This window comes from Lonchura striata, chromosome 5 (genome assembly GCF_050655825.1).
Source record: "Lonchura striata isolate lonStrDom1 chromosome 5, ASM5065582v1, whole genome shotgun sequence".
NCBI classification, from domain to species: domain Eukaryota; kingdom Metazoa; phylum Chordata; class Aves; order Passeriformes; family Estrildidae; genus Lonchura; species Lonchura striata.
Window position 1 is genome coordinate 44,855,417 of NC_140707.1, and position 14,295 is coordinate 44,869,711.

The window sequence follows — 14,295 nt, forward strand, 5'->3', positions numbered from 1 at the left end:
GAGGTTTGGTGACTTTTTTGTATCTTTGTCCAGTCGTTCTGCAATCTTGTCACAGAGAATAAAGCACAAGTAACTTGTAAAATGCCCCAGAAGTTTGAGAAAGAAATATTTTTTGGGTTTTCTTTCAAATGTCAAAGTACAAAGCCTCAAAGAAAAGACACTAAGATATCTATGAGGGCTGGCCCCCATTTGCTATTCTCACCTATGTAACTCCAGAGCAAAAGGCAAGAAAAGATGATCTATCTCTATTCCTCCAGCATAAGAAGCTCTTCCTTCTGTCAGTAAAACAACCTTACAATTGTTTTTTCCCCCATTTCAAAATCTTATCCTCCCTATTTTCTTCCCAAAGCAAGGAAATGAAGACTAGGCAGGGGAAAGGACACTAACATATCTCCTTAATCGTTATGACAGAAGTGTGTATTACTCTGTTCTGCAAGGCTACAAGGTAGTTCAAGCTACTACTGTTCAAGTCACATGGTCCCCAAAGTATGGTCCTGGCAAGCAATGTCAGATTTTCCTACAATAACTTCCTGACAATAAGAAAAAAGAAGCTGAGAATTAAGATAGAGCAAACAGGTGCATTCTGACTTATTTAGGTCATGAGGAGGAAGATCCAGATATTCATGAAACTGTCTTAGTTTTATCATGAACTGATATTCATGATACCACGTGAATTTTAGGAAAACTGTTTCTAGTCTGCTTTACATGATGGTTGTGAGCTTTGCTACCTATCAATTCTGGCTTTGAGTTTGAGCAGCAAAACTTGCAGTGTTTCATGTTTTCTCAGAACAGTTTCACTAATACTGACTTAATGTGCAGTCTGAATTAATTCTAAAACCTTGAGCCTTCCCACTGCAATTGTCCAACTATTACCTCCTGCACACCCACCACACTTCTTAGACCTCAAGTATCTATAATACAAAGGGATGCTCTGAGAAGACTGTGGCAAAAAGAATTTAGACTTGTGTTGCTACTTCCAGGATTAACGTTTTTTTAGGTACAGAGAAAAGATGTGTTTGCAGCAAAAGACAGCTAGCCTCACTGAAAATAAACAAAACCAGCTAAAACTAGGGCAGGTTTAAATTTCCACTTGCTGGTCCAGTCTTGCCAGGTGTCAAAATGTTCATAAGTTGAGGACTGACTTCTCAGAATGGTATCTCCTATTTTTGCCCATATTTCCTCTTTCCTTCATTTGACAGTGTTGCTTTCTCACCATCTGGGATCTAAGGAGCTGAAAGCAGGGACAAGCAGCACAGTCCCACCTTCTCCACTTGCCAAATAGGACATGAGGATGTAAATGGCCCTGAATACACAGCAGTATAACCAAACATTAATTCCTTCTGTTTCTTTAGGCACAGCATAATGTTTTGACATCAAATTGGAAGAAAGAGAAGCTTTCAGATACAAAAGAGGCAAACTACTCCTAAGTCTAAACACATACTGGTTTTCCCACAGCCCCTCCCACTAGTTCAGATAACAATACGCATCATCTGTCTGCTTAAATCCGTTCTACTGCATCACTGCCCGTAACAAGTTGCCAGCCTCATGCTTCAGGATAAAAATATATGAAATGCCTCTCTCTTAATTATCATATATTCATACAATGTTTGAAATGAAGTTTTATGTAAGTAATAAATTTTCTTTCTACATGCAAGTTATCTTTATCAGTAAAAGAAAAATCAAGTACTAAAAAAATATTGGTTAACTGGGTTAAGATATTTGCTGTATCTACCCAAGATAAAGGATTAGATAAAAATGTGTTCTGGTGAATTTAAATTAAAAAATTTAAATTAAAAAATATTGCTTTGAGTTGCAATGAAGAAATGCCTTTTTTTTGTTCATGCGTATGACACCATGAAGTGTTATAACCCTGAAGTGAGTCTGTATGCTTTCCAACATGACTGTATTAATAAAAAACTGCTACTTAGAGGCAAAATGCCTTGTCTTTTTTCTCCCCAGAGATTTTTCTTTTTCACAGAACAATGTTTACATTACTTGTCCTTCAAATACCTGAATACTATTCAAATACCTGAATCCCCCATCATCCATATCCATTCCTCATTTCTATTACTCATCCTTCATTTCTATCCAAATTTTATTATTAAGATACTACAGCAATATAGTTTAAGTTACTGTTATCAAGGCAACTGCTTTTCATAGTGGCAGTTATATAGACAAATGTAGGTAACAGTGGCAAGAATGGCAGACTCCATTTTGTCTCCAGAAAGAAAGCTTCTGCTTAACTGCAAATATCTGCAAAGGAATCTTATTAAACACATTTTCACTTCCAGAATGATGACTGAACTTCCAGGTTTTGTTTGAATTGCCTTTTACTACTTTATGTTGCAAAGCAGCTAACTTTCAAACTTTTCCCACCTCCTTTTTCCTGAGGACAGTCAGCTGCATTTGAGGACTCAAGATATTTCTAGTCAAAGCCAGCAGAATTATTGTGTGTATGTTTTTAGTTAAAACCTAGTTGAGAGGACAGCATGGTGCTCAAGCAGATCTACCAAAGCAGGGTCACTGTAGGGAAAAATAACAGACATTCCAGCCAGATCCCAGGGAAGAATGATGAATTTCTCACAACCCAGACACCAAAATTTTCATCAGGGACCACTCAATTAGAATAGAGCTCAAGCAGATCCTGACCTAGAGCATTTCAGACTAGTAGCTCACCTTGTCCTGGCATGATAGAGCCTTGTCTCTTAACTGGAGAGTATTTGGTGATTGAGAATTTCAGTTCATACTATTTTTCTGGATCACTTATACCTTCAATCTTCTTTGCTCTCCTTTCCTTAAAAGGAAGGCAGCATTCTACACAGACTTTGCTGAACAGCAAGCATACTTTAAAATCACCTTGTAAGCATGTATGCACACTGCAGAAAATCTCACTTCAATTTAGCTTAGAAATCAAGGCTGAAGACACAGACCACACTGAATACATGTGTGGGCTGTCCTTTTATCACATTCTGGTCACTTCAGAACCTGAAACTGTGAGGAACCAATTAAAATCAATACCACAAAAGTACTTGTGAACTGAAGCGGAATTTGGCATAATTCCCATGCAAGTTAACAGATGTGCATCCTTAGCAGAGAGTACACTAGGAATTACCTCACCAGCCTGAAAACAATGTTTGAACTTCACAGCAAGTGTCCTGAGAGGCAGGAAGAGGCTCTGGAAAATTAAAACTTGAATTTGTTACTCAGTAACTCATACAATGAGCATGTATTTAACAAATAGTGCTTCGTTTCTAAGCTTGCTCAGGTGACTTGAGAGGCTTCAGGTTCTGAAACAAACTGGCCAACAACTTTTAAGATCCTACATTCTAAGAGAATCCTGTTGTAACAGGATAGAGGGTTTACTGGAGCTTTTAAAGTTACCTAGAAAACTGTTTTTTTCTTGATTTTACACTGAATCAATGACCTAAAATACAGCAGATGAGACTGATACTAAAGAAAATACTTTCCATTACCAGATGTAAGAAAGGACTATTACAGCCATTCAAGACAAAATCCCCAGCTTTCGCTGTACAATGGGCCTCAGTCAGAACAGCAGCAGGCAAATTATTCCATACACTTGTAACTCAAACTGTCCAAGAGAATTCTAGAGAACCCTTCACGTACACACATGGTATGAAAACATCTAAATCTCAATACAGACAACTAAAAAAGCCTGTCAGACTTCACCCACTTAAAGCTACGAAGAAATTCAAACACACTCATGCACACATCCCCAAACCAATAAACACCCTAGAAATGTGTCAGCGGGGAGGTACCTAAAAGTACAGCTGAAATGTGATATAAAGCCAAAAGAGAAAATAAATCAGTTTTAAAGTTTTAAAACATTTTAAAGTTTTATTTTGGGCTCCAGGTCAATATTGAAGTGTTATTCAACAAGTTTGTGTAGACAGAACTAATTTTGTCCATCATCTGTAAATGCCAACAATAAAACTCAATAAAAAATAAATAAAACAATAAAACGGAAAAACCCAATCTGAAAAAAAAAACTGCCATGAAGCCAGAAATAAACCCATGTCTGTTAAAAGCACTACTGCTGTTTTTTTTTTCTTTTCAAGTATCTGAACAATTGGATTTTATCTGCCCAAGTAGATAAATATTAATTATTTGAAAATATGTGTTTTGCCTGACTCTCTTGGACCAATTTCCTACAGGCAGTGAAAGCATAAATTAGTTGACAGTACACAAAAGATAAGGTAAAGGAAACTTATACTGAGGGAAGTATACTTTTTTTAAAGCAATATCCATTAGTGTGCCTAGACACAGTACACTAATAACAGGCCTTGAGGGGGAAAATCCAATTATTCTCTTTTGCAGATTTTGTGTATTAGTAATACATTTATATTTATAGCCAAATTAAAAAGAGGTGGAAGGAAAAAAGAAGAGTTCCTCAGATCCGGATTTCTCCTAGATTTGAAAGGTTATGACTAAAGATATTCTGAAGCAGATAAATGCAACAGTTTGAAAGACTAAGAAAAGAGAAAAAAAACACCCAAAGAACAGGCATGAAACATATAGAAAGTCTCAATCAGAGAGATCTATAATCTTAAATATTTAAAGTAGTTTCACTATCTAGGACACTCAGCATTTTGAACTTGAGACATCAGACATGACCCTTTAGCTTCTAGCCATGCTGTGAATGTTGGTACAAGATTTATAATGGATGGAGCTGCCTTCTGTCTTGGTGGGTGGTTCTACAGAGAACATTAGTAGTACTGCAGTCAAATTTAAAAGAAGCTCCACCATATATGAGGAGAGGAAAAATACAAAGTTCCAATAATGCAAAAAAGTCCAAAACCTTATTAGCATCTGGAGGACAGATAATTCTCCAAAAAGAAAAAGGCCGTAAGAACACAGCCTGGGTATAAGAAATCCAGAAAAATTGCCAACAATCTGAACATAGAGAGAACTGATACTACAAGCAACACTATAATGTCTTGAAGGTTTGTTCCCACTTTTGTCACTATGCATTTATGCAAAATGCAGCAAGAGTGGTGTATTTTACAGTGCTCATTACATCTCCCTGTACTTAACCCTTCTAACTGATTTTCAGCTTTCCTACAGTAGAAATTGGGGTGTAAACCAGCATATGATAAGGCAAATTTGTTACCTGGCAAGACTGTGAAAATGTGAAGAGGCCCACAAAAAATATTGACAGGTTTTTAAAACTATATATCTTGATTTATGAACTCTAAACACAAGCAGACTGAAAGACATGCACAAACTGAAAAATGAAATCTGACGTTGCAGCTTTTTTGTCTTATGACATTTTATCATCAATATTATCATTCAGTGAGGTTACTTAATTGCAAAAGATAGTACACCAAATGAAGAACTTCCTTTCCTATGGGGATTTTTTCCTCTCTTCTCCAGACTTGACAGGCAGCCCTCACCCCAGGCAGTGAATTACTGCAGACCAGGTGCAGGATTTCACATTTATCTCAGCCAAACAACAGGAAGTCCCTTTCTGTTGCCCCATTCCCACATCCAGAGCCATCTTATTAGTTCTACCTCCGTCCCCTTCAATTTGATATCACCTGCCACCTGCGGGACACAGCACATCCTGTTATCCCAACAATGGAAAAGGAAATGAACTAGGACTGGCTGCAGGATCAGCTTCCACACCCACCATGCCACCAAAAGCCATCCCATTATGACACTGAGCCACTGAGGGGACACAGAATCACATCTCTGAGCCCCTTGGTCCTCTCAGCTCTTCTCACCTCGCAGCCCACCTCTGCTATACAAATTACTGCCTACAAGGACAGTGGAAGCTGTGCTACATTGCTACAAGACTATTCCCATCTAAGTGAGGGATATTGGATCTACTCAGGTATTCATAAATTCCTTTACAAGCATCAATTTACTACTGTAATGTAGAACATTAATGTAATGAGCTAACCGTATTCTGTCTTCTAGTGTCAGTTTTATGTAACACAAATTTTTCCTTCACAAATATTTTACTTTAGAATTACTTAATTATTGAAAGCTCCAGGTCTAACACTTAAAATCAGTCCAATTCTGTAATGCCAAACATAGTGTTTAAGAGCCTTGCACTGAGCAGATTTTCAAATTAAATTTGATTTGCAATTTTCAATTTAAATAATTTTTCCATAATCTTACAGTGAGAGCTTGAATGAACTCTAAAAATACACAGAAATTAAACACTACTCTGTGTGAATAACAGAAATAACTCTGTTATTCAACTTAACTGCCCTCTTGCTGTCAGCATTTACTTCTGATCAAGTTCTATATTCTAAACATTTATGTCACTCATTTTTACTGTGCTGACCACTCTGTAAAAACTGCAAGTACTTTAAGGGAGGAGAATAAAGTAAAAGAAAAATCCAAGGTATTTCTACCAGGCTATACATTTTTTTCTCTTCCCTCCATTCAGAATTAAACTAATATAAAGAAATGGAAGAATCTCCAAACACCAGGACTAACAACTGGATTTTCAACATACACAAAACAATTGCTATTTTTCTTGTATGAACTGTATTACTATGCAACTTACATGCATTTTTGTATTTGAAGCTGTCTTTGTAAAAAGGGATTTTTTGTCAGTTGGTTATGACTTCTTGGGAATATATTTTTTATTCTCTGCTTCATATACCTCTAATACAGAAAATTCCATCCAGAAAGAGAAAGGCCTCTGTCTCTTCTAAAGTTTTATGTATAGTGGAGCATTTGCTTGATTTTTCTGTCCTCTAATACACAGTATTAATATATTATTCTAAGCCTCATAGCTTGTAAATTTGCTGCTAATAGCTTCTTCCCACTGCACAGTTCCAGTCAAGAATCACCATGACTGTTGGCTTGTCTGCTGCCTAATCCATGAAGGCTGTCCCATAATTAACATGTTAGAATCATCCATAAATACTCATTGATAAAACTAGACAAATGGTGTGGCAAAGAAGAAAATCTGTCATCTTGACTGTAAATTGTTTGGTTTAAATGTATCAATGTGTTTTTCAAGGGCTTGGAACTACACTAAAATTTGCTATGATGAACAGAATGGTTTTAATTGAGCTACCAAGTAGTAGTAGTAGTAGCAATAATACCACCACAGGTTTTTCAGTTTCCTTAAGCCATTACTCTTTGTGAAATAAAATTTTTTCTAAGCTTGCCAAAAGTCTTGAACATATAAAACCTCTATAGTGGTAGCTTCTGAGACCAGCAGCTAGCCATGTTCGCCTCAAAAGACAACAACTGGCCTTTTCAAAATAAAAAAGTCCAATATAAATATTTATTATAAAAATTTAAATGAAAATATAGTTGCATTACTGAAATTATTAGTATCTGCAGACAAAAACATGAGACTGTGTCCTGAGTAATATCTTTGCATAGCAAATCAGTATCACTGCAACACATGCATTCATATTCAGCTTTGGCAATTAGAAAGTAAATTCTGAATTCAGAAGTTACATCAAAGCACTTCCCTTAAGATACTCCATGAACTATTTCTGCTTATTCTACATGAATTAAGGATATATTTTAGAAGATACTGCAAAATTTTACTGCATTCTATGATTCTTTGTTGTCAATCTCTATACTAGAGCAATATTGCAAGTGTACAAATGTATAAAGTTAATTATTGCCTAAGATTTTTATATTCTTCCAATAGTCTAAAAATAACTTTTCCAAAGACACCACCATAAAGTAAATTGACACTACTTTCTTCACCTCCTATTAGTAATGCTATTATGTATTTTCACTGCAGGTTAGTAATTTCCTGGTATATCAATTAATGATACAGATGTTAAGTCACTGTAAGGAAAAGTTTACTGTCTAATGTCCTTTGAAATGACATTTGCCATGTGATCAAACAATCAACTAAGAACTAAAGTCATAACATTCAGAATGTAATTTACAGAATATATTGACTTCTGAGCTTAAAAGCATTAAGAAAAAGGTACACATAGATCAATGGCACATATAGCTACTTTTTAAGCTTAACATTCAAAAATCATATGATGAGAGCTGATCAACAAAAAAGGGTCAAAACTTCCTGAAGAAAATAATTTTCCTTTAAAATTGTACATTTTGTCAATTAGAATACGCTTCAACAACTTTGTCCAGTGATTTACATTACTAAATTGATCCCTCAAAAGTATTCATTTTAGTGAATAACACTTTTGTAATGCTACACAAAAATATGACACTGTCATCTCAGATTTAAAAAAATTAAATACTGTAGAATTGTAAGTTTCTGGTGTATCACTATCAACACATTAAAAGTAAAACTGAGTTAACTAAAGATACCCTATTTAGTGAGAACTTTAGCATTTACTAAAGACAGAAGACATGAAGTCCCTCTGACAGACTACAATATGTTATGCTATCTGTCCAGCTGGTTGACAGGCTGTCAAGAGGTGCAAGTCCCAGTCCAATCCTAATTTACACACATGGCCTTTATACCCACTCATCAACTGATGATGCAATCAATACCAATCCTTTCATGACTGTCTATACCAAGGACTTAAGATTGGATGTTTTATGGATTAAAGAAGCAAAAGAACAATGAAGTTCAGCCAAAGCAAGAAGAGAAGTAACTTCAGCGCCACAAGCGGTTCCAGTGAATGTTGTTTATGATTTATAAAGAACCCTCAAATTTATAAAAAATAAGTCCTGGAGAATAGTGTAACAGTAAAATAAATGTAAGCATTACAAGCAATCTATTTCTAGTTTTTAATGCCTAAATGCCACTTAAAGAGTTGAACCAGGACTTACTTCAGAGAATAGTGACTTACGTGAAAGCCAAAGAATACCTATTTGTAGTAAACACGTTTTAGACTCCTCTCCTCTGCCCCTTACCCCAGCCATCTCAATTTATATGAGTTTGATTTTTTTTGCATTTTTAGCCAGGATACATATTTTTGAAGTTATGCCAAAAATTAAGAAAAACACATATCTTATCTTGAAACATATCATCTTCTATATTCTAAGTATAACACTGTTTTACATTCTTCCTAAAATAGAGAATTTAACACTGAATTATCTGTGCTTCCTTTGCCCCGTCTTCTATTAAGACCACTCCCATCTAAATAAGAAAAAAAATCTCCTTTAACCAATATTCTTACGTAATAACTTTTTCTCATGCAGAGACAATTATACACATTCAAGAGTGACTATTCTAGCCTGGAAGCCAGCTATCCCTCTGAATTGTTTATGAGCAAGGCATTATTGGTACCACAGAAACAAATCCATATAACTCCAGTTAAAAAGTTCAAGCTTACAAGCAAAACCAGGAATACTAAACACAATATATGAGTCAGAAGGTTTGCAAAGACTGTACTATCATAAATTTTAAAAGGAATCACTTATCATTTCAACAATATATATTATCCAATACTAAAAAGGAAAGAAATATAAAATGGAGAGAAGATTAAGTAACAGTTATCTGACAAAGACAGACTCAACGTGGCTAAAGGAAAATGCTGAGCAGTGACAAGAACATTGTAAAAGTCTAAAGCATACTGGTATGAGCAAGTGAAAGTCTCATTTCTAATCAAAGGTTATTTACTTTACTGGGCTCTGCTCTACACAGTTGCAGCAAGTGGGGCTGGGAGATCCAGGACTGCAGCCCATTTATCACTGTTTCTCAATGCTTAGACCACACATTTGTATTACACATAACTACTGTCTGCACAGTTCAGACTCCTAACACTTCCCTTTTCTATCAGAGCACTGCAACAACGGTATGACAATCTTCTTAAGTCAAGAAAAAAGGAGAACAGACAAGGAGCTTTGTCACAATCTATTTTCTCCTAATGGTTCTCTTCTGCACCATTTCCCAGCCAGCCAGGCCCAGACACCAAGAGAGAACTGGATCAGAGCTTCATGTCTCAGAGCCCAATGTTTCAGGAGAAAACAGCTCCAGACCACTGTCTTAAACACACGGCCTAAGGCTAATATTTTATGTTTGTATAAATTGAGGACAATTCCATCCCTGCAGTGCCAAACTGTGTCCTGCTTCAGCAATAAATAACTGCTTTGATTTGTTCAGCCTGGAAGAACTCACTACATTGCATAAAGACTTGTTTTATTATTAAGATCTATATTTTGTGATTGGCTCTCTCAATGTTAGGAATCAATTTTTTGTACAAATAAGCTCTAAACAATGAATCACTTTAATGTTTTGTTTCTTTCAGATAAGGACACATCTTAAGGAGACAGAGGTAATTCAAAGCAAGCCAAATGTGGTGCCTTTATAGTTGGTTTCTCTGTCCTATACCCACTAAGAAAATACAGGGCACTTCCAGACCTTTTCCTTCTAGAAAATTCAGAGTATTGATTGAATACCTTAGAAACTAAAAAAATTAAACAGAATGGTTGCTGAAGAATTTCTGTTATAGAAGGGAAAAGCATTTACTATTTTTCCATAGGAGCAATAAAAATCACAAATTAGTCCCTGCAAAGACAAACCTATTCAACAAACCTATTTATTTTGCTTTCTTTTGCATACTAGAACCTTACTGAATAAATAAATTTCAGATTAGAGATATAAGCTGGGAACAGAAATTTAAAAAATGCTTCAAACAAAAATGCAAAAATCTGTGTACTTAAAAAAACACACAGGGTTTGCTTCACACTCTAAAGACTTGCTTTCACAGCTTTGAAGAATTTACAATACAAGCATATTGTCGACAGCTATCATAATTTCTGCAGGTCTGACCCTGTCTCCTAGTGAAGGTTGGAAAATCAAGTGGATATTTCCAAATCCCAAGACTGTACCAATAAAGCTATTGTATCATATTAAGTTGCTCCAGAGAGAAATTTAAGAGACATTTCCTAGAAATACAAGTTTTAAAAAATTATCAGTATTCAATAGCTTACTTACCCCTAAGTATACATTAATTGCAGGAGTTAGACATAGCACCTTAAAAAGGGGGGTGGGGGAAGGGAGAAAAAAAACCCCACAGCCAACCCTACAGGCTAATTCTCCTAATGAGAAATTTTACATTGTTTCAAAATATTAATTTCCACTACCTTTTCCATCTGGTAGTTATTCCCAGTTAGTGACCCATTGCAAATACAACCATTTCAGCTTACACTCACTCAAAACAGCATTCTGCTACTAGGTAAGATGTTCTACCAAAACCAAAGTAGTTGTACTTCACCCTGGAATACATAAATAAAACATCAAGAATAGGACATCTTGCTTTAAGGGGTTTTATTCCCCATTCCATCTTTTCAGATGAGCATTTGAGAACTCAAATTTAATTAAAATTACATATTGAAATCATTACGCCATCCCTTCCTTACTTGGCACTTTTTCTGTCACTAGCTTTTCAAGAAGAAACAACTTGTCTTTCAAAGCTTAAGTCTCTGTTCATGAAACAGAAAATGGGACATGAGAATACCTGAGAACCCCTGGGACACAGTAATTAGTACCTATCATTTGAGTTGCCTAACTCCTGCAAGAGCTGTTCATAACGCTTGCTGCAAAATTTCCCGTGGCATCAGTAAGAGGTGCCCACTGTCCTCCCAAATTTGAGAAAACTGAAATGGTTTTCTCTTACATGAACTAAAAAAAAAAAAAATCTTAAATCCACAAGATTACCTAAGAATCTAAAAAAGGTTTTGTCTGTTGGAAACAGCTATGTACAAGCAGTACATTGCAGCATCAGCTGGTTTAACAGTTCTTAAGTGAACACATCTGCATCCTAGTTCTTGGTTTTCACAGACTGACTATCACAGCTATACAGAATATGCTATTTGATACTAAAAGAAATGAGCACTACCCTAGAAAATTTAGATGCTATAGGAACAGGTATTCAAGTACTTAATAAGTTGGCACTGCTACAAGTGCAAGGGTGTGTCCCTATTAACATGTCAGGACAAAAACTGATGGTAATGAGGCCTTCAAAAGGCTCTTTAGAAGTCAATTTAGCTATACAGAATATGCTATTTGATACTAAAAGAAATGAGCACTACCCCAGAAAATTTAGATGCTATAGGAACAGGTATTCAAGTACTTAATAAGTTGGCACTGCTACAAGTGCAAGGGTGTGTCCCTATTAGCATGTCAGGATAAAAACTGATGGTAATGAGGCCTTCAAAAGGCTCTTCAGAAGTCAATTTAGCCTTTTCAGAGATTTATTGAATGTGGTATAATTGCAAAGACTGCCAACACAAGAAGTTGAACATGATCCAGAATATAGCTATAGAAACTACATCATGGAAAGAAAGCAAAGGCATTTGGACTAAAAGGATACAAGGACTAAAATTACAGGGGATGGGAGCAAAGCAGCCTTATCCCATTTGAAGGTTTCTGTCTTAATGTCTTGCTCTCCCTAGTAAAATTCAGCAGCATGATGCACAAGAAATACAGTAATAATGAACAGACTTTTAAAAGAAGCTTCTCAATAGCTTACTGGGCAATAATGTGGGAATAGCAAGGTCTCTATGTTTTAATTATATTTTAAAGGGATATCTGCTTCAGTTGTATTTTTTATGTTTGAACATTCCCCGATTAACAGGTATTGAATTTGACTAGCAAAAGTAGAAGAATACAGCCAGGACCGGATTACTTTAAATCAAATAATTAAACCACATCAACTTATCTTAAGGAGGGCTGAAAGGCATAATCAGTCAAGTGACATTTCACAGCTACAACACCCCTCCATACCAGGCATTTAAGAAGGGGTCTAAAAAAGGGGCAGAAACAGTTCCACACTTCTGTGTTGGCCAAAATATCCAGACATAAGTAATTAATTTAATTTTAAAAAGACCTTGCAGAAAGGTCATCCAAGCATCTGCCCACCCATGGGAACACAGCCATTAGTATTGTACTCCTATGAAAAAGGGTGCTATCTGATGCAATAGTTCTGCTTTAGAAAAAAGCAGTCCTGTACTGATATCCCTACTGATATCCCTACATACGCACAAGCATTAGAAGGTGACAATAAAAATAATTGCATATACTCTCCCAAACTCACCTGACACTGCCAATCAGAATCAACATTTCCCCTTAGAAAGATAAGGATATATTTGCAATACATGACATATTACGTTAATTAATTGCAATGCATATAGAAGTGAAGATTTGAGACTATCAGCAATGTTGATACTTAGTAAGACTTCATTCATTAGCAATTAAAGTACAATAGTTTGTGGAAATAAATAATATATTTCACATAAATCCAGTAGAAATAAACGTTTCAAGTCAGATATCCTCTTTACAATGGGCTAGTCATCTGTAAGGTTTAGGTGATTGAACCAGAACACTTATTTATTTGGGTTGTGAGCTGTTAATTCTGTGGCTGAGAATGCTCTTCTGCTTGTGAACAGATTCTTTCATGTAATGGGATGTTATGTCACTCAGTTCCTCTGAGTGTATATCCTAGTACATATAACTGATTCATTAAGGGGAGCCAATGGAAATTACTATTTTAGTATAAGGGGGGAATCACATTTGAAGTAAGCAGTAGGGTAACACCATTAGTTGCTGCTTAGGAAATCCCTTGCATAGTAAATCAGTCTTGTGAATTTCACTTTGTTCCTGATTTGATTACTACAACATAATATTTTTATTTTTTAATTTTAATAAATACATAACTTGTTTATGAAGACACCATTTGGTCTCAATAAATTCAAATACAGCTTTGGACAAATGCATGAAATAAATGTGTCCAGGATTTGTACCAACACCAAGCAAGAGCGACAGTGCAGAGGCAGCAGAGGTCATGGTCAGAGTTTGGTACCTCTCTGGCATAAATCAGGTACTGCTGTCAGGTGCCTCCTTCCATTGCCTTGGCTTTCACTCTGTCCCATGCCATGGCTTTCAGTCACAGGCAGAACCAGACTGCAGAGTGAGCAGGATGAAAAAGAACACAGGAAAATAAAAATATTTTTCAGCTGAATCAGTTCCTGACCTGGATCAGTAATATGACTGCACAAACTGCAGTGCCATTGGAGAAGGAGAGAATAGCAACTCCCTAGAGCCACCAAAGAAATAAAATAAAGATGTATGCTGAAGGACTTGCTTTGCAGATTCCTTTCAGACTTGTATTTCTTGTTTTTAACTTGTGTGGCTTTTCTTTTCTGTTTGCTTTTTTTTTTTTGTTTTGTGGTTTTGTTTTTTTTTTCCCCCGTTGGTTTTTTTTTTTTTCCCCCCTTCTGACACATCCCCTAGTACATTATTGAGCTAATTCCTTGTATTTCATGACTTGGACTATGTCAGTCCCCACTAGAACTAAGAGCTGACTAAATATCAGTCAAACGTCAGTTTGGTGGACAGACTTTTTTCTAATCTAATGTTTTGTAATTTTT

At 35.9% G+C, this 14,295-nt stretch overlaps 1 protein-coding gene across 6 annotated transcripts in view; it reads right to left on the reverse strand.

The window, feature by feature from the left end:
* Window positions 1–14,295, reverse strand: part of STXBP6 (syntaxin binding protein 6) — a 91,941-nt gene that overhangs the window by 24,346 nt on the left and 53,300 nt on the right. Inside the window, exon 2 of one of the 6 annotated variants that reach the window (XM_085580426.1) lies at window positions 13,728–13,828. The exons of the other annotated variants lie outside the window; for them this stretch is intronic. Coding sequence (XP_085436552.1) covers window positions 13,728–13,797 — 70 coding nt within the window. The 5' untranslated portion in view covers window positions 13,798–13,828. The remainder of the gene's footprint in view (window positions 1–13,727; window positions 13,829–14,295) is intronic. 6 annotated transcript variants of the gene reach the window in all.